General features: G+C 39.7%; 1 protein-coding gene across 1 annotated transcript in view; it reads left to right on the top strand.

Moving 5' to 3' along the window:
* The window catches only part of tlcd2 (TLC domain containing 2), a 29,377-nt gene extending 8,202 nt beyond the window's left edge, over positions 1-21,175 (top strand). The window contains exon 4 of the mRNA XM_037776461.1: positions 20,140-21,175. Within this exon, the coding sequence (XP_037632389.1) occupies positions 20,140-20,520 (381 nt within the window). The 3' untranslated portion in view covers positions 20,521-21,175. The remainder of the gene's footprint in view (positions 1-20,139) is intronic.
* The last annotated feature ends 3,804 nt before the right edge of the window (positions 21,176-24,979 follow it).

Raw genomic sequence — 24,979 nt, 5'->3', positions numbered from 1 at the left:
ACCTTTGCCTGGACACATAACGCAGACATATACAAACAACAATTGTAAAGATGGGGATGTGGTTGAAGAGAAAAAAAACTCCTTTTGAGGCAGATGGAAACAACAATTTGGCATTAATTGAGTACAGTACATCTTTATGTTAACCTTTTCCATTCCACCTCTCTCTATCAGACCCATTTTTGTCTTTTTTAGGGGGGTACAGGGGATCTTTAGGGCGAGATAGCAGGTCAACTGTATATGTCACATAGAAATGGTGTACATCATCTTAAAGCTGGGAACCTGAAGATTAATTTGAGATGCAACTCAAGTGTATAAGGGTTTGGAACGTTATGATGGAAGTATATGATGGCTATTCCCATGCTCACTTATGTCTCATAAGTTGTTGCAGCAGTTTTTGGGTTGATACCATCTGTTACACAGAATTGGTGCTAAATTTAACAATCTTTTACAACTCGAGAAGTAATAAAAATGATCAATAATCCCTCCAAAATACCACATTAATACACTAAAACCTTGAGGAACACCATAGAAAAGGCATGCAGTGATTTAGTATCAAAAACTTTTGACATTTGGAGATTTCTGCAAGAATTGCATTTTTCAGCGATTGGATGGCGAGCACTTCTGCTCTGAAAACGGCTTAGAACCCCCCTTATTGTCAATCTACCTAAGAATGCCATACAGTACATTCTCTGGATGCCCGAGGTCTTTAGTTTGTTGTTGTAAAGTTTCATGAGGCTGTGATTATCCTAGAGCTCATGTTTCAAAGAATGATCTCACTACAATGAAATGGCTACTATGGGGACTAACATCATCACACATTAATACAATTGAGCTTATTGGATCCACAAGAGTCTCAGCTTTACAGTGATACACAATTTATGCAATTCCAAGACTGTTTAGGTATGTATGTATGAAATATTCAAATTCATCATTTTTAGAATAGGCGAAAATAACACATTTATATTTACTGCATGCAAAAAACTGCACGTTTTTTGCCCAAAACTGCATTTGATTATCATAATGTGGGCATTTCTGTAAAAGGGAGACCCGGGGGTATCCATAGAACCCATTTTTATTCACATATCTTGAGGTCAGAGGTCAAGAGACCCCTTTGAAAATGGTCATGCCAGTTTTCCCTCACCAAAATATATTTCCCCAAAGCTGGCATGACCTGGTTGGTACCAATGGATTCTTTAGCTTTTCTCGTTTCATATGATACCAGTACCTCCACTCTAGCTCAAACTGAGCCTGCTACAGCCTCTGAAAAACAGTAAAGTAGACCTAGGGCGCCGACGCCCTCAAGGCGTTGAAAAGGTTAATATGTGCTAGCCCAGCAAACATCATTATGTATATATACCATGCTGCATGTAAAGCATTTATGTGTGACTGAACAAACAAGGTTGTTCACATGACTGAAGAATCTAGACGGAGCGTATGGGTGTGTCTTGAGTGGAAAATTTTGAACGCTGTGTCAACAATTGATGATAAAAATGCTGTTTTATTATATATGTTTTATTATTTTATGTTGAGCTGACAGATGGAAGCCATAAAACAACACAGCCATATCATGACTTTGTGGACCATTTGACTTAATGCTGTTTTAACTGTAAGGCACTGTGGAAGGTGGTTTGTCTCTGAAAACAAGTGTAACACACAGTCGTAGTCAGACCTGTCATGCACTTTTGTAAATCTTGTCAGCTATGGTTATGATTTATATAATTCAGCGTAGATAGAGTAGATAAATATGAGAATTATAGTGTATATATATATATGTGTATATGTATATATATATATATATACATATACACATATATATATACATATATATATATGTATATATATATGTGTATATATATATATGTGTATATATATATATATATGTATATATGTATATATGTGTATATATATATATATATGTATATATATATATATATGTGTATATATATATATATATGTATATATGTATATATGTGTATATATATATATATATATATATATGTATATATGTGTATATATATATATATATATATATGTGTGTGTGTGTGTGTGTGTATATATATATATATATATATGTGTGTATATGTGTATATATATATGTGTCTATATATATGTGTGTGTATGTATATATATATATATATATATGTATATATATATATATATATATACGTTTTAGGTCACTTGTCCAACCCTGTTTGTTCTGTCAAACCTATGTAGTTTTTTGTCTCACATCCCACTTTTCTCCTCTGCTCTTATCCTCTGTTTTGACCCCTCACTCCTCCTTTGGTGTTTGTCTGCACAAATGCACATATACTTATTTTTTCCTGGCGTCTTCATTTCTGTAATCACCTCTGAGGGTTTCCTCTGTTATACAAGCATATCGTGAAACAGCATGAGGTGTAGCATGAGTTTTGTTGATCCTTGTCGGAGTCCAGGAGAAATAATAAAGTAAAACATTCCATGGAAAGTTTTTTTTCTTCCCGTCGTATTGACTGAAGTGGAGATTACAGCTTCTTATTTCTGTCTGAGAAGCATGTGGCCCCGGCCACAGTCACTAACGCCTGATGAGATCCTGTCAGCCGTAACCGTGTGCTTCCTTTGGAAAACAGGAAGTCCTGATAGAAATAGGGTGCCTTCTTTTGAGGAGATTAACCTATAATGTCCAAGAAACATAACATGCAGGGCTTAAAAGTTATCATAAATGTGTAGCTTGTTAAGCGCAATGCTTAAGAAAGAGTAGAGTTAAATGAAAAATGTGCTTTTTGCATTTGTTTGAGGTGGACTCACTGCGGTGCCTTTTGGTTAATGTAAACCCAAGGTTTGTTTGCCTTTCTTGTAAAAAAAACCCTCGTCCCCATGTTGAGTCTGTTTCAGCCTCGATTGCCGATGACTCTTGGAAATAGTGAGCTTGTAATTAAAAATATGAGCCAGAAGAGAAGGATGCCAAGCAGAAGGGCATTCATTTTCATTTTTTCCATGAAGAACGAAAGCATGTGAATAGCAGTGTGTCTAATGTTCTCGTTTGAGCTGTTCATCGATAATACACAGTTGAATTGAATCAGTTTTACTGTTCTGCTCTCTCTCTGCCCTCTCACGGGGGAATGCCGAAGTTTTGCTGCATGTCAGCTGTTTCCTCCTTTAAATGTCTCTCATCCTTCTCTCATTAAGCAGAATTCAATCATCTTCAGAGTGAGGGGCCAAGGCCGACACTCCTCTAAAACAGATCAGGACTGCACAGGTTAATCAGCTATTTTAGGATCTGTGCTGTTTCCAATCACATCTGCTCTTCCCAGTCTTCTTAAAATCTAAAGCAGTATACTTGTGGGCTCTTGGGTGTTTTCTCCACCTTGCTACGTATGGATCTTAGCTGTGTAACATTTCATCATCAGTTATACTCCAATTAGTGTCAGGGAATACTTATAGCTAAAAGCACAAGTTGCTCTTACACACATAACTGAAGAATGAAAGTGTTGTGTAACACCCTGGGGAAGTAATTAATTTCTCAGCTGCAATTATCAGCCCAAGAGGCCTGTAACAAATACAGTAAAATGTAAAACTGTTAATCATCAGCCACATTTCCTCAGGTTTGAATGAGGTTAACGTGTTGCACAAATCAAACAGTTTTTGCGGCAGAAATATATATGTTGCTCCACCTGGATGAGGAGCTTTTGTAAACATCCTCCCATAGACTGTATATAAGAAGTGGACGTAGTTTTCATGAACTGAAAACACACTGTGAAAGGGTTAAAAGTTTTAAGACGAAAACACGGACAACTCCCAGCCCGGACAAAGCCGTGGTAGCAACCTGTCACTCACAAGGTAGCCACGCCCTAAAGCATACCCTTCTTTATGGTCTATTTGACTCTAAATGGGATCATAAGTTACTAAATTAGCATCATACTGTATTGAAGAAGACTTGAAACTAGCGATTGAGACCATAAACTCATGTTTACAATGTTTACTGAGGTAGGACAACTCCAAGAACTTTTCATAGTATGCTTTGATGTGGTTTGAATATGGTTTTGAAGCCATTTAGCTGTCTGATTAATGTCATTGCTGTCATGTTTTTGGCACTTAGACAGATTCCCAGCAATGATATATCTTTATGTGGTTAAAATATTTCCTTGTTCAGCCACGGCATGGAGCTGCCTCCATGCTCATTTGTCAAGACGATTTTAAATTAGTGATGAATTGTCCGATTACTACTAAACATAAGACTTTGAATCATTGTTAAAAAGTGGGTTTTCATCATCACCCCTCTCCTTCTGCTGGTGGATGGTATACAGTATATAAAGAGTTCAGCTGATTGTCATATTTACTGAAACAACAGCAGCACATGTGTCCGTGTGTTTGTATCCCTATGATTTGGAAATCCTCTTAGGTGCTTGAACGCTCCTGTTTACCATGTTCCACCGCAGTCACATTTTCCCTCTTGAAGGTTCATCTTGTAACAACCTCAGATATGAATGGAACTTGTCTCGGTTTACAAGGCATGAAAATAGATAGTTGTGGGAGGAGCGTGAAGCTGTCTCACATAGCCAACAGGCAATGTTACTTTTGGCACCAGGCAAAAAACTCTATTTGGTCATTAGCCATGTTGTCACTGCTTTGACGCCACATGTCACTGGAAAGTCATTGATCTCGAACTCTGTAGAACCTAACTATCCTGTACGCCAGTTTCTGTCTTTATCACTTCCCTTTCCTTTGCTCCAGCTACTCCGTCCACTGGCTGCTGGTTGTCTAAAGATCAGCAGCCTAATGTGACAGCAGTACAGACAAATAGCCTTTAGTGGGCAGATTTGTAATCCCTAAAGCCTCATTTGGTTTGAAGTCTCCATTGTTGCTGAGGTGGCCCTGTTTATTCAAACATATCCAAAGCTATTTCCTGATTGATGTGCTTCCTCCGTTGGTTAATCTTGCATTGACAAGAGCATTATGAAGCATGTTGTAGAGCATGATTTGTAATCTACCCTTGTGTTGTCTTTTTATGCCTCTTGATATTTTATAGCAGCAGCTGCTTCAGTATGTTTTTTGTTTTTGCTAGCCAGCCCACAGATATATTTCCAGACATCCACAATCTGTGGGCTCTGCCACTCCTCCTTTTTGACCCACACTTTGGTGTGTCAAACCACATGGAACGAGGGTTGCTTTTTAAAAAATCTCCAGCGTAACGTCCATTGTTTTTGTTGACATTTTACTAGAACACACACTTAGTTATCTGAGTGAGAAGGCCTTGAATGATAAAAGATGATGATGGCCGATGAGATGACACATATTGCAAAAATAGAAAATGCAATGTTGTGAACGTGAGGTTTTTTTTGGCAGGGGAAGATCTGTGATGTGTGTGTCTCAGCATTTGCATCTTTTTGGCGGGTAACCCCAGAAGCCTCCCCGCCCCCACCTCCATTTTGTATATATCCTGACAGGAGGTCAGACATCTGGTCTCCACATGAACCTCACACACAAGCAGCAAACCTCCTGCTTCCTGAGAGGGCTTCTGCAAACGTGTGCACCCCCTCAAAACATTTCTGTGATGCAGCTCCACTCCATAGATCACACGCTGCCTTGTTCTCAAACCCCCCCTATCTTAAGACCTCAAAACATCTCCCCCATCCCCCTTCGTCCACCTACTCTCTGCAGCTTGCACCGCCCCCTCACATGGCTACAAACCAATGAGAGCCTCCACGCTCTGGTAGTATTATATCTAGTTTTTTTTCTCCCTCGTGGTATGACTGTCTGACATGGAGGAATTTCCTTGTCCATTGTTTTTGTGTCAGAAACAGTTCACACTCATCTCTTTCAAAGGCAGCAAACAAAACCAACAGATTGGTGGGTGCAGGTTCTTGTCTTTTTATCAACCGCGTAAATGATGCGGTGAGGCACTGAATAGCAGTCATTGTTGATTATTAATATTTTGTGAACTTTTAGGATGTGTGTGTATGATCTGTCTTCAGAAGTCAGGCAGATATTTGCTGACATGATGCAATAACACAGCAGCAAAGTATAAATTGAAATCAAGCTTAATTTCATATGCGTAACATGTCTGAATTTGCTAATTTACCATGTGCATTTGAGAGTGAGAAAACGGGCTAATGCATGCCCAATCAAACTGCACACTAGTGAGAAATATCTCTTAGAGTATATGTTGTCATTGTAAAGACATAAACAAAAACTATTAGCATTGGTTGGGGATTTAAAGGGACTATTTGTAACTTTCAGAAATGCTTGTTAACAGCGACACCTGTGGCCTTGAAATCAACGAAAGTCAGCGTCGAGCTCGCGCTTGCTCGCTCTAAATAGACATGGACGAGCATCGCTCAAAACAGTGAGGCGACACACGTGAGCTAAAAGCACAATATCACTCTATATTTCAGCTGCTTGGCAGTAATGTTAGCTGACCAGACAAAGGTCTCTCCATGAATCACTGCTGATCCTAGTGTTGCCTTTCCTGCCTCAGCGCAGGCTCAGGCAGCGGGGCTATTCAACGAGTTACGTTATCGCCTCCCGACCGCAGCCGGCAGCCGCAGGGAGACACCGGCACCCGGTCGGTAACAAGACGACAATGTAACACGTGGAGGAGCTCCGTCACTTCACAAGACACGGAAAACCTCTGTTGGTCTGGAGGAGCTGCAGCAGTTATTTCTGCACAAACGTCCACTCTACATTCACTAGATATTCTCAGAGCTAAACTAACTCTTCTGCAGTGTGGAGTGAACGCGCGTTCACATCTAGTAGAGGTGGAGCGAGTACGCGAGAACGCGCCCTCTGTCTGAGTGAAGGTAAGCAGGCAGCGGAGACGAGGCTCCGGCCACACGCGAGCGCGCATTTCTGAACGCCCATGTGTGGCGAACCGCTACATTTATACGCTTAAAAAGTTACAAACAGTCCCTTTTGAAGTTGAGAAATGTGAGGTGCATCTTGTGAATAGTGGATCGAACTGATGTTTTTGGATAGTAAAACAGTTGACAGCATTTCAGTATATTAGGTGTTAATCCCATCACAGTGCTTATCAAGGCAAAACAAATTCAAGTTAGCAGTGTGAGGTAGAAATAGCCGTTCAGATGCAGGTGCCATCCACCTTGAACAGAGCAGGTTTGTGTGAATGAGCCTTATACTACACTGTCAGACAGCAGAAAGTTGTGTTACAAACTCATACACACACGTGCCATGCTTTCCAAAGAGGCTGGGGGCTGGAAAAGCAGATTGCCCCAAAAAAGGAGCCACAGGTGGTATTTGTTTGCAGTTGTCATAACAACCAGGAATGCTGTTTGTCGAGGCATCCGTCCATCAGCGGAGGGAGTTGACACTCAGTAAGCTATTTGTCATTCCTGAAAAGCAAGGTGGGGCAAAGTAAGAACTGTGCATTTGTTCTCCCCAGATGACACACCTATTGGCCTTGAACCAGAGCATGAAAAAGATAGCGAACAAACTTGGCTGAGCTCCAGCTTCAGTGGGGAATACCAGAGAGCTTGTGTATTTCCCAAAATACCGAACTATTCCTTTAAAGATGCAATATGTAATGCCTGACCAAATGCTCCAAACAAATAGAGGGCAGCATTTCACCTCCGTTAAAAACGTATAATAAACTTTGCAATGTCTTCAAAATGTATAGCGAACTTTCCAAACTTCCAATCTTGCCTCATCTCATAAGAGTAATGCCAAGTGGCTACAATATGGTGAACCGGCCCTTTTTCAGTCCGTCTACTACTGGGTCCATCCAATCTAAATGTACAGTTATCAGTTATTACTAGGTAATAGCAGGGCACGAAGTTGCAAAACTCAACTAAACTGCTGGACCTCTGAGATCCGGTCAAAATAACATTCCTTATCTTATAATCTTCAAGTGTTATAGCTTCCTTAGCTCCGTAGCAAGAAAACAACCACATCAAAACCATATATCGACACCATTTGGAATGTTTTTCAGTACAGTTTGTGATGTCATCATTTGCACTAAAGATACGTTTCACTAAATAGTTACTCACCGTTCTAAAAGAAACATTATGTGCTCAGCTTCAAACCTCATCTCTTTACTTGCCAAGAGCCGTCTCCAGCAGAAAGCCACGCCAGTGTTTACTCTTGTTTTGCTTCTTTTGATTTCACTTCTTTTCTTTGCCGCCAATTTCTTGTCCCGGGAGCGGATGGTTGGGATGGTGATGAAGATCGCTGTCAAAGAGCTTCAGCCATCTTTGTGTTTACTGTGCCACTAACCGGGGGCTGTACCTTCAACTTGACTGACAAGCCCTCGGTGCAGCTCTACGTCTTCGTCCTCTCATGTTGGACTGAGGGCAGACTGGACACTATGGTAACCGTGTTTCCATTCACATAGTTTCGTGAGCATTTTGAATTGTCGCATTAGAAAAGCTGCAAAATTTGATAAAACTTCCTTAATTGCTAAAAAAAAGTTTTTATGCTTGCTTGAGGTGGATTTTGCCTTTGTCGAATAAATTCTGACGTAGTGACTGATGAGGTTTCTGCTTTCGGCAGAGTTTATTTGCTCCAGTCGATGGAAACGCGCCTAATCCGCATTTCTTTTTTTGCGACATTTCAAATGTTTGCTTAAAATTTGCTTGACAATTGAATGAAAACACAGCTTGTGACTCACTATCGCCTCTCGAGGTACAAGTGGTATTACAAGACAGGACGGGCCGGGGCTAGCTGGTTAGCATGCTCATTTCAGTAGATATCTCTGCAACGCAATACATAGACATAGTCTTTGACATGACGTCAACACTGTTACCTCCTTACATTCTGTTGATAATGTTAATTTTTTTGAATGTTTTAAACTAAAACTCTGGCCAGATCTTACACATTGCACCTTTAAGAATATGATTTTAATACTCAATTTTGGATGAAAAATGATGTTGCAATGGTGGAATATGATTGGTGCCATTGTTCCATTTGTTAAGCAATGTGTATTTTTTCTGCTTTTCTCTGTAGTCAAAGATAAACACTAAACATTACAGTTTCAGATTTCAGAGTGTTGCAACCCAAGAACAATCGGGAATATCATCAGATCTCAAGAGCTTTCTTGTGCTTCCTGGTCCTAATGAGCGTTAGGAGCATTGGGAGTCTTTCCTTGGCCACTCTGAGAAGTGACGTAAGGGCCGAGACATCCAGTACTCTCAAAGCAACGCAAACCACTGCTTCTCCCTTCACACCCAGCGCCTGAATACTACAAGTGACCATGATTCACCATAACACACCTATTAACAGTCATAGAGCCTCACCCTGATGGTGTGAAGATGATGGAAAAGACTCTCAGCCTGTACTGGAAATGGCACACATACAGTACACTTACAAATAAATACCCACGCAATGCTAATTAATCATATTTGCTCGAAATAATTGTCTTTCGGCACATATAGTGAATTTGTGACCAGATGTTTGTGACAGCGAGACGCTGAAGTGGGCTTCTGTGCTGCTGTCAGCTGACGGGAGTTAACGCAGGTCGCATGATGATGGTTATGACCACCATCCCTCCGTCCTCTAGTGTGTGTGTGCCTTTTTAAACTTTGAACTCTGTGTGTGTGTGTGTAATCATTACCGTCTCGTGTTTCCAAGCCCTCCCACCCGCTCATCACCCCACAGCTGGTCTGCCTATCACCAGATGGCTCCTTTAGTTTGCTCTCCATCAGCTTCACTTGGCCATTCACTGTCATTTTATGACCTGTATTAAGGAAGCACTGTCTGTCCAATAATGTCTTTTTAGGAAACTTAACAATGTTATGGTGTGCTTATATCTTAAGAGGACAGAGAATAAGGCATGTGTAAAATACATTTACATTCAACTATCATCACTGTGAAGCACAGTTTAGTTTTGCTTGTGGTATATGTGGTACGTTGCTGTAGTTAGTTGTAGTTAGGCTAGATTTTCCTGCCCAAACAAACTTATTTGTCCATGTGACTGGGCCACATGAAAGCTGCTTGATCTGCCATTTGGGTGTCTGGCAACACCAGCCTACAACTGCCACACTCGGGGTCAAAGGTCATCATGTGTAGACGGAGCAGATCTTCCTAATTATACATGACTACATGGCGTACAAAAACGTCAAAAGTAAGAACAGCATTCTTATTATGACACGCTTTTGCCTTGCGCATTATCCTGTCATTCACATGCCTTTTCGTGCAATCGGGCTGCATATTGTGATTGGTATACTTTTTTTTTTATGTATCTATTATGTCTGAAACACCCTTTTCCTATAATGGCTTCATCATATGCAGGCTGCAGGTTGACTTTTCTCACATCTTTTTATTCCAGTTCATGCTTTGGTTAAAACCTGAATACTAACTTTGGTGGAATATGATGATGGACGCTCTTTTCCATGTGTCGGAGTGCTGATGGTGACATATCTTAAATGTTTGTGGTTTGCTTTCTCTAATAACCTCAGAGAAGCTGCTGCTGACATTGTCTTTGGTGGTTTTGCTCTTCATGCGCTTTCTAACACGCACACACACAATCATAGAGTAGGTGATATGATTGGAATACATTTAATAATCACTTAACACACATGGGTGTGAGCTTTCATAAGCATCTACGTCTTGCTTGTGTGCAGTTATTGAAAACATCTCACCAATTCACAAACTTGCACAGACTGTCAAGCTCTTGTGAACCTCCTGGGTTAATGACCTCATTCGCGCGCCTAACCAATAACCACTGTCTCTTTTTTTCCATTCATCATTCAACGCTCACTTTATCCATTGTTTAAAAAAAAAAACACGCTGCGCTGGTACTGAACTTGAAATTCTTCTCTGATTGGACCATCGAGCAAGTTATCAGCTGGAGGCAGGGAAACTGGTTTGACATGGAAACCTTTAATAACATTTGTGTCTGCAAAAAGAGATGCATTGGATGTGAATGCTGCATCGGTAGTGTAAGAAGTATATGGATGTGTGTGTGTGTGTGTGTGAAACCAAAACCTGCAGATGTTTAGCCCTAGGAGGTGAGAGTGGGAGACTGGGAGGGCTGGCTGGTCTGGTAGAGGCCCAACAGGTGCTACCACATCAGGATCATGACCCTCAGCTTTGACTGCAGACTCCTTGAAATCCTGCAGACGGAGAGGGAGGGACATAACGCCACATACTGTAACAATGATACTCAGACCTCCACTCCTATACAATATGTGACAGAACTAGTCGTGGCCTTTACTCTGGCTTGTACTCAGCATGTTAGCCTACATGTACACGTTGCTAAGAGCTCAACTAAAGACGGTGTTATAGGGGTTCAGTCTGTTACTGTAAGCTGCAGAGATGTCTGGTTGATGCGCTTTGCTAATTGTTAGCCTACAATACGTTACCATTTGTTGCGTTCCTTACAGAATCTGCAGACATGTTATTCGGTTATAGAATAACAATCAGTTTATTTGCTTTGACATGCATGAACGTGAACACAGACCATTTCCATTTTCTACCAATAACTAAACACACAAAAGTCTTAAGCTGGGGACACACCAAGCCGACATCAGAGAACTAGCGGCGTGTTGAGTCGCCTTTGTGTTGGCCAAAGATTTGCACCCGAACACACCGCAAAGACTACAGCTGCCAGTTAACATGCATGTTCTGCGCCTGCTCAAGAGGAAATAACTCTCCACAAAAAGGGAAACCGAGGAATGCGGATTTACAAGCCGTTGTTATGATACGTACATGAAACAAAACAGTGTTTGCCGTCGTTTTAAACGAGAAGAGCCTTCCGTGTTTTTCCTCTTGACTTTACTCGTTGGCTTGCTTTCCTCACATCCGTTTCTCTTCTCGTGTACTGATTTGTTTAAGCCGATCCACCAATCAGAGTAATTTTTCTCACCGACAAGCTCCGCCGCTGATTCAACATGCTGAATCGGCCAAAAAAGCTCCAACACGGGCAGACGAGAGCCGACTGTCCGGTATACACAGAAAAAACTAGGCCCCAAACTGTCTGCCGACCGGCGGGCCGTCGACTTGGTGTGTCAGGGCCTTTAGGAGCGTGACAAACAGAATGTTAAGCTCTACAGCGGTGAAAAAACCTTTGCACTTCTTGGGTCAAACACCTGACAACATCAGTGTCTTTATTTAGACCTTACTGAGCCCAAGATATTAACACAGCGACACCCAATGTATACACCGAGAATAATAATTACATTTCTGATCGTTCTAACACCATATTTGACTCTTACAGATCGATTTATGCTTCTGCGAGACACATAAATTGTATGTACAAGTATATGAGAAACAGTATTGCCTCTAAACTACCTATGTGCAGCCCTGAGAAGCGTGTTTTATATATAGCATTACTAAACTGTTTACTGATTTAGATCTTTGAATCTCATGATTAATGACCAGTTTCCCTAAATTTTTGACTTGGTGTGCAGATGGAAAATAATACATTTGCTACAGACTTTCATAAAATGTTTACAGAATACTTAAACAAGCAAATAACAGCAAACATTATACATGGAAATTAAAACAGTAAAGACAAGAAAGCTATATTATGTTGTTTTTTCAACAATTTAAAAAGATGCAGCTGTTTACCTTTGGCTCGTACCTCGACATAGTAAGAGGCCACTTTGTCTATCAGGTGTTATCTTTCTTTGCAATCCTGTTTCAGAGTAAACTTATCTTCTTTATCAGTTTTATCTCGCCTTGGGTTTCCTTTCAGTTTGCCTTCTGAATACCGACTGCCAAAGCAGCTCAATTAAAAATACCTGCAGCCTTGACACAAACTTTCTTTTCACGTGAACTTTATCCCATTTTTTGGTTGACCTGTGGTCAGTGTGTCCTTTGACGGTAGAAGTCGACGTTAGGGGTGACGTTTTTTCCCCCGTGCCAGAGCCCCTTTTTTTAATCAGGTGTCACCATGTTCATAGAACCGTTTACAGTACTTGCCAACTATTGTTGCACCAAGTCTTCCCCCCCTGAAAGTGGGACGAGGAGGTCCCTCACCAGGGTGCAGAGAACATCTAATTGAGCCCACGGGGAGAAAATGCAGACAACAAACACCCATACCGCCTTGTTTTTCAGCCCTTTGATTGGATTTATCCAGGTGGCTATAAACAGTAGGTTAATGTATATAAAAGCAGTCCAAAGGTAAAATAGCACTCCTTCTGTCCTCTTCTGTCCCATTTAAACCATCCTACTGTCTGCAATAATGTAGGTTGTTGAGAATATTGATCTCAGGCTGTATGAGACTATTTTCCAATTATAATTTAGGAGTCGAGATTGAAAGTTAATTTCTGGAAACGGCACCTGGCAAAGCAAGCTCACCACTTTTAGTAGCTGTTGATTGTTTAAGAGTTTTTTTCCTCAGAAGATTAAGTTCCCATGTTTGTTAAAGATTTAGATTGAAAGTTCGTTCGTACAACGTCTCCTCATTTAACAATTCGTATGATATTTTTCGAAAAATGATTCCTCATTTTTCGTGCATTTTCCTGCGAATGTCCAGCAACATTTGACACACGTGTCAATTTCCGCTTCAGTCTTTTCAAAATAAACTTCCGTCTTCACAGGAAAATACTTACTGTCCAACTAGAAGGGTTTAGGAAACAAAACTACTTAGTTAGGTTTAGGAAAAGATCAACTTGTTTAGGTTTAGCAAAAGATCGACTTAGTTAGGGTTAGGAAATGATCGTGGTTTGGGCTTGGAAAAAGAAGTTGGTAAAGCAATCTGACGAAAAAGTCCATTATCTGTTCTGGTGCTTTCAATCATATCACACAATCTTCCTCAAATTTTGGAGCTATACATTATATTTCTTATTTCAAAACTACTCCCGCACTACAAAACTATCCCTTTCACTATTTTTAAAAATGAATAAATCTAATGTTTGATTTGGAATTAACTGAGATTAGATTGAATGTGAAGTTGTAGCATCACTACATCTGTATTAATATCCTGCTGTTGTGATTATAATCCTGCTGACAGCCATGTGTGATGTGACAGACTAGAGTTTCTAGTTGGACAGTAAAGTGTCTGGGCTTCTGTATATGTGAAGCTTCAGCAGAGGTTATCGAGGCAAATCCAGATGATGCTGAATCCCTCTAATCATCTGATGGATCCAGGGGGATGGTGGGGAGATTATTGTGAGTCCCTCTCAGCTCGGGGTGCTGACAGCAGGGTGTGGGAGTTGGCCCCTGTCCTCGGATGACTAACAGAGGCCTCATCTATGCTCACAGAGAGGAACCAGGACTTTGTTTTGGCTAGCTGCCGGTATCTGGTTGGCTGCTGAGCCTTATGGGGTCACTATCACCTGATGATGACCTGGTGTGGTCTGTTCAAGCGGTCACAGTCACCTCTCTAGACTGGGAGGACACACACATTGTAGCTCTTTTGACACACATAACCTTTTTTATGTTTCATCACTTGTACATTTACTGTTGATCGCCTTGAAAAGATAATGTGTTACTTAAGTGAAGTTGTTTGTGACATAAGGCTCCAGCTTTATTGTGTGTTACATAGGGTGGCCCTTTGAGCCGTAGTGCTGTCAGTGTTATACAAAGACTAGGTAACCAATAGCTATCACTGGCTGATAGAAGAAACCCCATAAAAGAGAGATTGCCACCATAAAACTAGATACACGTGCAGGAGGATCAGAACAAGATCACACTTTTAAATTAAGAAATCCTCAAAAAGTGTTTCCATATTTTGTCCAAATGTAATGGTGATTTGATTCCACTTCCTTTATAACATAATACTGTCTTTGTTACTGAATTTGTCTTCATCATCATCACGTCTTCATCTTGTTGTATAAGGGTTTGTTTTGACCTTCCCCGCTCCCATGTCCTATCTTGTTTTATCATCCCAGATCAGATTAGACGTTAGATGAGCCTGGCCTTAGTGAGTGTGTATGTGGGTACTTACAGAGGTTAATCAGAGTGTATGGTCTTGTTTTGGCATGTTCAAGGTAACAGATGAGGGTCTTGCTGTCTTTGCTTTTGCTTGATGGATGGATGTTTCTATTACACACACACCACTCTTTCATGTATTGTTTTTACTGCAGGTGTAAACTGAAAACAGTGAGTGCATGTACAGTATGTTTCCCACTATATATCTTGTCTCATCCGTCTGCTCTCATCTCATGTTTGTTAAGATGGAGTAATGTTGGATTTAGGGCTGGGCGGTAATTCAATATGATAATTAATCGTCTTTCAACTGAATTGTATCATGATGAAATTATATATCGAGATATCGTGATACACAATTACGTTGTCTAAATTGATAATAACAAGCACATACTATCTGTAATTTCTTAGAAAATCTGATCAAACTCAGTTAAATTAAAGTATTGTCTTAATCTGATTACTCTGTAGTTATATGCATGCGTGTAAACCTAGTCAGTGCATAGGTGGAAATATTATTTTTTTCTGTATAGTACAGAATATTTTCTCATTTAATCAATAACTTAAAATGAACATAATCGTTTCAAGTGAAACGATTATGTTTTTATTTGTCAAGTATTTAATTCACACATGAGTATACAAAAATAGGTTTTTACCATGTGGTTACTTCATATAGACTATTTATTAAAGCTGTCAATCGATTAAAGTATTTAAATGTGATTAATCGCATGATGGTCCATAGTTAATCAAGATTATCGCACATTTTTTTATCTGTTCAGAATGGACCTTAAAGGGAGATTTGTCAAATATTTAATAATCTTATCAACATGGGAGTGGACAAATATGATTGCTTTATGCAAATATATGTTTATATATTTATTTTTGGAAATCAGTTAACAACACAAAACAATGACAAATATTGTCCAGAAACCCTCACAGGTACTGCATTTAGCATAAAAAATATGCTCAAATCATAACATGGCGTGTCAGAGGTGTGTCAGTGTGCTGACTTGACTATGACTTTCCCCAAACTGCATGTGATTATCATAAAGTGGGCATGTCTGTAAAGGGGAGACTCGTGGGTACCCATAGAACCCATTTTCATTCACATATCTGGAGGTCAGAGGTCAAGGGCCCCTTTGTAAATGGCCAGTTTTTCCTCACCAAAATTGAGCCTAAGTTTGGAGCGTTATTTAGCCTCCTTCTTGACAAGCTAGTGTGACATGGTTGGTACCAATGGATTCGTTAGGTTTTTCTAGTTTCATATAACACCAGTATCTTCACTCAAGCTTTAAAACTGAGCCGGCTGCAACCTAAAAATCACAAGTTGCATTAGTGGCGTTAAAATTAATTTGCATTAACGTGGTATTATCGTGTTAACTTTGACAGCCCTACTATTTATTTATTGAACTACCAGAAAACATGCTATTTATTGTGATGGTTATCGTTATCAAGATAGATGATTCTGGCCATATCGCCCAGCCCTAGTTGGATTCATTTTCAGTGTTTTAGTTTGTGTTTGTAAGGAACTGCATAGTTGATACTGTGTATGTTATATTCATGGGTAAGCCCAAATAAGGGATTCTGGATCTTGCAACATTTCAGCCTGACCCAAAAACAAAACAAGTGTTAAATGATTGCCTTTCATTTTGTTCAGTTCTGATACTGATTACTTGTGATTTTAAGACTTCATCCTTCATACACTTTTTGAAGGAGATTTTTAGTATTTCCTGTACCCAAAGCTGAGCAGAACATGTGAGTGATCCAACTGATAATTATATTTGCTGCAATGATCACAAAGCATGTAATTCAGCCATTAGACACTGGTTACCAGTTAAGTTAGTTGATCCGTCTGTTGTTGCCTGCCTCAGTGACTTTGATAACAGGGTGTCACGACACACCTTGTTTATCCAGGAGTTTTCAGACTCAGCATCACCTCTCATACCGGCGGCACCTGTCCTGCCACAGTGAAATGCCACAGGAGGATGACCGGACCGCCCAACACGGCAGTGTGATCTCACATATCTGTCAGTGTGTGTGTGTGGTTGTGGCTTTGTTTTGTACTGAAAAGACATTTGTTCTGTTGACATTACTGTTTTCCCTCCTAACACGTTGCCGCTGACCTTAACGAGGCGGGCGGTTTGTGTTGCTAAATGCGGCGCTTTCACTGCCATCATTGTAGTTGTTCACCGACATTGTTCGTCATCACTGTCATTATAACCCGACCACAGGGGAAGACTTTGATTTGTGTTGTGTGCGTGGGTGCGGGTGTGAGAGAGTCAGAGCCAATCCTCAAATCACTGTTTTTATTGTTCAGCTACAGAATTCACAGTGAAATTTCCCAGATAGCAACGGGGCCCGAGGATGGCGATGTCTGTCTGTGCAACACTTTGGTCCAGATTAAGATATTTCCCTGAGGACTATTTATTTGTAGACACTTTAGTGACCCATAGCGCCACTTACAGGTCAAAGTTTCCCCTTGAGTAACGCGCTTCAGTCCATGACAGGATATCTTGAATACAAACAACCAGACTTGGCCAGGACCCCGTGTTGGATCTAGGCCACTCCCAAAACCACGTTGATGACATTTTAAAATTGTGGATAGTTTTTAACAGAGGGTGCACTGTACAAGAAAAGCTGCCAAGACTAACAACTCATACAACTATGCAAACTTGCAGGAAGTGAAACATGTAGAAAACCTTTTCAGGACACACATTACAGTGGATAATGTGCACACAACATCTATTGCATGTCTGTCCATCCAAGGAGAGGGATCCCTCCTCAGTTGCTCAAGGTTTCTTCCATTTTTAACCCATTAAAGGTTGTTTTGAGGAGAGTTTTTCTTTATCAAAAGTGAGGGTCAGAGGACAGATGTCATATGCTGTACAGTAGGGATGCACCGATCCGACTATTTCAGTCCTGATACAGATATTGATACCTGGTCGCTGGGTATCGGCCGATACCGAGTACCGATCCAATACCAGTGTTTAATTAATAAGCTCTATGCCTCACTGTGCGGAAGTGACTGGGATCATTCTTTTATGTGTAAGGAAACATCAGGCTTAACTTAAACATTACTTTCTTAACAAAATATACATTTACTGAATTGTTATTTATTATTAAAATAATACATTTTGCACCAGAAACTTGGTAAAAAATCTTCAAAATTTACAGAAATGTCAAGTTTTGAAATGTAAACCTTTTTAATGCAGCAACAAATTGGTCAAAACTTAAAACAGGAATTAAAATTCCAGTATATACTGTATATAGTTTATACATATAGAATAGAATAGATTTGCCCCATATTCAATATCTGTATCGGTGCATCCCTACTGTACAGATTGTAAAGCATCTTGAGGCAAATTTGTGATATTGGGCTATATAAATAAACTTTATTTGACTGGGCCAGTGAGGGATAGTGTGCTGCTGACTTTCCTCACATGACCTTTTGCATAACCCACTACGGTGCATCCCATGACTGTTTGTTGCATTAGAGAGGACATCCTGGGACCTCATATGAGACACATGCACAAACACAAGATGCTTCTCCAACTGAGCCATAACGGATGCACTGATGGTCATTCTCTCACATCAGTGTATCCCATGACCCGCTCTAACTGACCAAAGACATGACTTGCTTTGGACTGCTCTCTACTTGAAGTGCTCTTTCACTATTATACTACTATTATAAACATGGCAGTTTAGTCGGTAACAAGCCGGAGACAATCTGGCTCTTCTTGCTGCTACACTACGAGTGTGCTCTGAGTGTGAATGAAGCTTGTAAATGTGGTGGTGTCAGAGTGGGCGCCGGCTCCTGTGGAGAGTTGGCCGAGCAGCCTGTTTTGGTATAAACACAATTCTGTCATCCAAATTTTCCACCTGCAAACACAGCTGCTGTGTGATTGTTAGACGGCAGCTTTCACTTCCTCCACAACATATCAGATCCCGTCTGTAATCCTTTCCCCCTTCGACTCTTCAGAGTAATTAATGTCAGCGGACAGGATTTGTTGAGTTGCCTGTGTTTACCGGTGTCGGACTGGTTTTGAGGGATGTTGCTGCCATCTTGTGGAGTTTTTTTTGTTGTTGCTTAGTTACCACACAAACTTTCATAAGCACTGCTCAGCAGATATGGGTCATGGTGTCCTTCCACATGGTCGTTGAGTAAAATACTGTCAAAAGTGAAAGAAAGCATTCCAACATCAGCAGCGAAAGGGAGCTGAAATATGGAAATCTTAATAATAATTTCCTTTTAAAGGGCCAGTGTGTAACATTTAGGGGGATCTATTAGCAGAAATTGAATATAATATTAATAAGTATGTTTTCTTTGGTGTATAATCACCTGAAAATGTGAATCGTTGTGTTTTCATTATTTTGGAATGAGAGGTTTCTATTTACATACGGAGCGGGTCTTCTTCACAGAGCCAGCCGTCATGTTTCTACAGTAGCCCAGAACAGACAAACCAAAAACAAACCAAACAAGCCACCGTTCTCCTACACACTTGGCACACAGGAGAGGTTTCAGGTGGTTGCAATCTGCAATTTCACCGCTGGATGCCGCCAGATCTTACACACTGCTCCTTTAAGAATTCGCTTGACCACTTCTTTAACTAAATTTAAACCAATGCCATTAACTTTAAGATATTAGATTATTAGAGATGCATATGTTTAAGGCTGCAACTAACGATTATTTTCATTGTAGATTAATCTGTTGATTATTTTCTTGATTAATCGATTCGTTGTTTGGTCTATAAAATATCAGAAAATTGGGAAAAATGACAATCAGTGTTTCCCAAAGCCCAAGGTGTCGTCTAATTTCTTGTTTTGTTCAAAACTCAAAGATATTCAGTAAATAAACCAGAAAATATTCACATTTTTAAGAAGCTCGAACTAGAGATTTTTGACTTTTTTTCTTAAAACATTATTCAAACCGATTTATGCCGATTAATTTAATAGTTGACAACTAATCAATTAATCGTTGCAGCTCTACATTTGTTGGCATACCATTGTGTCAGCTGATATTACTATATTTATCACTTTATTCAATTTACAGTGGTCTTTAAAAAAAACTACCTGAAGATAGACATGTCTTAAAGCTTAAACACTTTTTCTAGACTGCTAATAAAATGCATATTGGCATTGGAATCAGGTAGGAAAATATGAGTTCATATTTGTCAGGCGGTCGCTGCATCCATGCATTTTATTGTGGTATAGGTGATATACCACAATAAAATCTTAACCATCCAGTATCATTACCGTATTTAAAATATTGTATTTATGCTCTGCCACATCCGTTGTAACCTTCCTCTTCCTTGTCTTCTTTCTCACCGCCTCCCTCTGTAGGTGATCACCTGCTTCGGCCTTTCTGTGCTGTCTTACCGCTACGTGGGCTTTGCCGTGGTGGCCCTGCTGGTGGAGGTGAACTCGGTGTTCCTCCACCTCAGGCAAATGCTGCTTTTGGCCAACTGTGCCAAAGGCACGCTGTACCGGGTCAACAGCATCATCAACCTGGGCACATATGTGGTGTTCCGTATCAACACGCTGGCCTGGATGACCCGCTGGCTGGTGCTCAACAGAGACAACGTGCCCCTCCTTTCCTACACGCTGGGCAGCGTGGGCATGGCCATCATGACCGTCATGAATATTATTCTGTTTTATCGGTTACTCAGGAGCGACTTTTTGAAGAGCAGCACCCGGGAGACCAAGAAAGAGAAGGAGATGTAAAGAGGAGGAGAGGAAGGGACACAAGAAGGATTATAATTCACACACACACACACACACACACACTCCTTACTGTATGTTAACGCCCTGTGGCTGAGATGTGGTACTGTTTTGCTTGTGTGTAAAATACTCAGAGCTGCAGGGATCTTTTCTATCTCTCATACTGTACAGGTACCTGCGTACAAGTTGTAATCAACACAGATCACACACAGCCATTATGTTAAGAGCTACATTTAGTTGTAGTTTTAACTTTAGGCTTGTGGTGTGTCTGGTCCAATCATCCTTACGTGCCATTAGGAGCTCACTAATGGTAGATGGAGGATTATTCATAAGAACAATGTAACGCCTTGTAAAATAACACCAAACGCCTTATTTCCCACCGGGTGTTTCAGCTAAATCTGTTCTAAAATATAGCTTATGGTATACACACTGTTCATGAAACAAACCCACCAGGATTCGTATATATTTCCATGGGAAACGAGTACAAATATCTTAAGAATAACCTGTTATTCATATGTATTATATTATACTGTTGTGGGTTATTTAAATCCCTTGTAACGTTCATCTACCACTGAGTCAAAAACCTTCTTGTTGTTTAACGCTAGCACTGCAGAGGTGAATATATTGTTTTTATAAATAAATCTCCTCAACTAAAAAACGCCTGCTACCTCAGAGAGCTTGTAACAGTTCTTCGCCTCACTCTTACACAAGCTTTGCTGTCACTGTTTGGCAGGTTCTTGAGAAGAAAAACGTGAATATAAAATTTATAATTGTCTGTAGGGTCATCCGGCAAACACCAATCCTTCCTTAAGGAGAGAATAGGTTGATGGTGAATATACTTTGAAGTGGCGTGTAAATAAAACAGATCAGATTTGATGACACAACGCAGAACAACTTGATATTTTCTAGCAAACAATTGTGGCCATTTCATGCTTTGCCAAATTGTATTAAAATATCTAGAATAAAGGATTTATAAATCATGAACAAAGCAGCGATAAATCAGTAGTATAGCAGGTAGGGCTGCACGATTATGGCCAAAATGATAATCACGATTATTTTTTATCAATATTGATATCACGATTATTTATCACGATTATTCATTGATTTTAGCGACAACAGATTTTATTGCACTTTCACATTAAAATAAACAGAGCACTGTTTTCACTTCCACGAGGTGCTACATCCCTGTTAATGTACAAATTAGGGCTGCACGATGACAGAAAACTGACAGCTATATATATTGCAATATGAAAAAAATACAGGAATATTCACCCTACACCTTTTGTTAGCTACATTTTAAAGTTAAATGCTTCAATCTGGTGCACTTAGAGAGCAAAATAAGCAACATTAAGAGCTAGATAAACAATTAATTTAATCATAAACACATTGGTTGTGTAGATAATATCTATACCCAAAAGTGAAGCCAAAACATCTCGATCCCCGGCTAGTGGCTGTTAGTTTAGGAAGCGCTGGATTTGATATACTGCAGAGTTTTCTATGAGAAGAACACACATTTTAAAACGTCAATATCACAGGCGATCATGTTCAATTAATTGTGGGAAGCCAAAATTGCGAATGCGATTAATATTCGATTAATTGTGCAGCCCTAATAGCAGACTTTACATTCATTATAAATATATACATTAGATCACTAATCCTTAAAACAGCTTGAACAGATTCTGATTTGATTGGCTCACGGATCCATTACAAGCCGTCACCAATGACATCAGAGTCCAGCAGCAGTCAGTGACGGAGGTTGTCAGACAACTCAACTGGCTGCTGTATATTGTGAGTAATGTTTTAAAATAACAGGAAAACAAAACAAGCTAAATGCCGATAGATGGTGCTGCAGAACAAACTGTTTTCATGGTTCGCATGTTATCCTTTAGTGGTGCGTGATGGTTTACAGTCCGCAGTAGGAGCTTTCAGACAGGCAGAAGTTGTTATTCCTCATTTGGCCTTTGGAGGACAGCACACTCCTCAACATCACCTCAGTGATCTCAACACAGACACCAGAGATGTCTTTATTTTGTAACATCTTGATGTTAGATCTGTGCCTTTAATTTGCACGGAGAGAAATCCCTAAGGTCGGTGTCGGAACAAACAGGTCTGAGATCTGTGAATACAGCAGACTGTTATACACAGTGGTGCTACAAGGCTGCCTACTCGTACCAATCACATCACAGCATTACAACCCTTATATGGCATGGAAATATCTGATGCCATTTAAGTTTTGCTTTTTGGTGTAGAATCATCATTTGAGGGGTTAAATTGTGTATATTTGTAATTTATTTGTGCTAAAAAGAAGTTGTGGATATGAAGTGTAAGTCGTATTGCGGGACATTGTGCCACTTTGGGTCTTATATTACATTAATGTCTACAGGGGGGAAGCTCATAGTCTACTCGGCTTGAAATGTTCAAGCCCTAAAACCAGGCTTTCCAACCACATTACAAACACAGTGAACAGACACGAACATACTGTACTCGGTTGCAGTTGGAAGAAAACCTTCAAACACAAATTGTACTTTTAAATGCAGCTGATTAAATGACACAAACGCAGCCCATAAATTGAACTCTTTGTCCACGTTAAAATCAAGACATCGCTGCACTAAAGAAACGGCACTGTTTGGGAGGTTAAATTTGGATTATCATTGTTGTCGTGGCTAATTCCCAAATTTAAATATCAAGAGAAACTCCCTTTTTAAATTTTTATTGTGAATGTATTTTTTATTTTCAATTCTTCTAATGTTTAGGGCAGCTTAACTTTGTGGTTGTAGTGAAGACAACTGGTGATGATTGAAGTTCTTTCTAACAAACAAGCTTGTATTTGTGAATGTGTTTTATCAGGCTGTAACTTTATTGGAATTATACATTATGTTGCTGTGTGCTTTTATGAATTGTGATAAAATTTAGCAGCCAAGTCGAGATGCCTCCTCGTATCAATGTCGTTACGACACTGAGGGACCTTTGGCCAAAAACAAGCTACTGTTCTGCTCTTTATGCTATTTATATGGCTTTGATTTCAAACTATGATTGTCCCGAAGGCCAAAGGATGATTCTAGTTTTATATGTGTGGGTATTGGACACAAGGAAAACTATTTCAGGAGAAAGTGGCAGCAGTTATGAAGTCATGTTGCCACACTGCCTCATATTTCTCACAGTAAATGTGATGGTTGACTGCATTGATCTCACAGAATAAGAAAATACCAGTTTCTTTATCACAACCAACAGATAATACCAGTTTTATATCCTTGCTTGTTCATTTCTTATTTTTTTCTGGTGATTGGTGAAATATTGTCTATTGTTAACTATGAAAAAATGAAATTCATAACAACAGTGAAGACTTTTGACACTTCGCAGCATGTCAAAGACTTAAAAAAAACCCCTTCATCCTTCATTAAGGGGACAAATCATGGAACACTGAAGCAACCGAGACCAACTGAGGTCATGAAAGCAAAATCATCGGCTTTGTCGGAGTATCAAACTGTCACGCCTCACAGAATTATGCCTTTAAGTGTAAATATAACGGTTTTATTTTTTCATGTTTTGGCTGATTTGTTTGTAATTAAAACTCCAATTTTTATGTTTATATATTAACATTATTTGTGTAACGTGAAAATAAAGATCAAAGTAACAAATGTGTTTTTCTTATACTGACTCACAGATGGTTTTTATGTTGAGATCAGTTGAGGAAATACCAAGCACCTCCCACCAGCTGGAGCACAGCCAATAGGAACGCTCTCTCTCTCTGAAATGACCTGTGATTGGTCAAAGTCTCCCGTCACAGGCTGGATTTTTTAAAACCTGAAAACAGAGTCATGATGAGGTGCAGAAGTCTAGTTATCGCTCAGAACACTTGAATTACAATATGCTGAAAGGTTATGACATTTTTGCCCAATGATGCCAAAAATATTCTGCTCACTGCAGGTTTAAGTGGTTGTTTAATCCCATTTTAAAAGTTTGTATTGAATAAATTGGACCTCGAACCTACCACTACTTGTTATGAGAATAAATTCATAAATTTATGAGAAAAAAAGTTGTAATATTATTAGAATAAAGTCATAAGTTTACGAGAAAAAAGTATAGAGAGCAGAATAGTCTTAATTTTAATAAGTAGTAATTTTACGTGTTATTTTAGAGGGGAAATAGAGCAGCTTGCCGCCTGTGTGAAAATGAGGAAAGTGGAGCATTTTGTGAAGTTCTAGTTTACTATATTCACAAATAATGAAATACTTCATATTTTGACACATTAGCACCACATTATCATCAGTATCAGGACCTTGACAAGATTGTGCAAGAAACTGCGTTTATTCTGAAGAAAGAACCACACGAACCTGATGGGGAAACTGCCTCTTTTGTGGAGGAGGAAATTACTTTTTTTTCTCGTAAAGTTATGACTTTATTCTCAAAATATTACGACTTTTTTCTCGTAATGTTATGACTTTATTCTGATAATACAACT

Source organism: Sebastes umbrosus, chromosome 7, assembly GCF_015220745.1.
Source record: "Sebastes umbrosus isolate fSebUmb1 chromosome 7, fSebUmb1.pri, whole genome shotgun sequence".
NCBI classification, from domain to species: Eukaryota; Metazoa; Chordata; class Actinopteri; order Perciformes; family Sebastidae; genus Sebastes; species Sebastes umbrosus.
The sequence above is the reverse complement of the archived record's forward strand: the minus strand, read 5'-3'. Positions and strand labels throughout refer to the sequence as shown.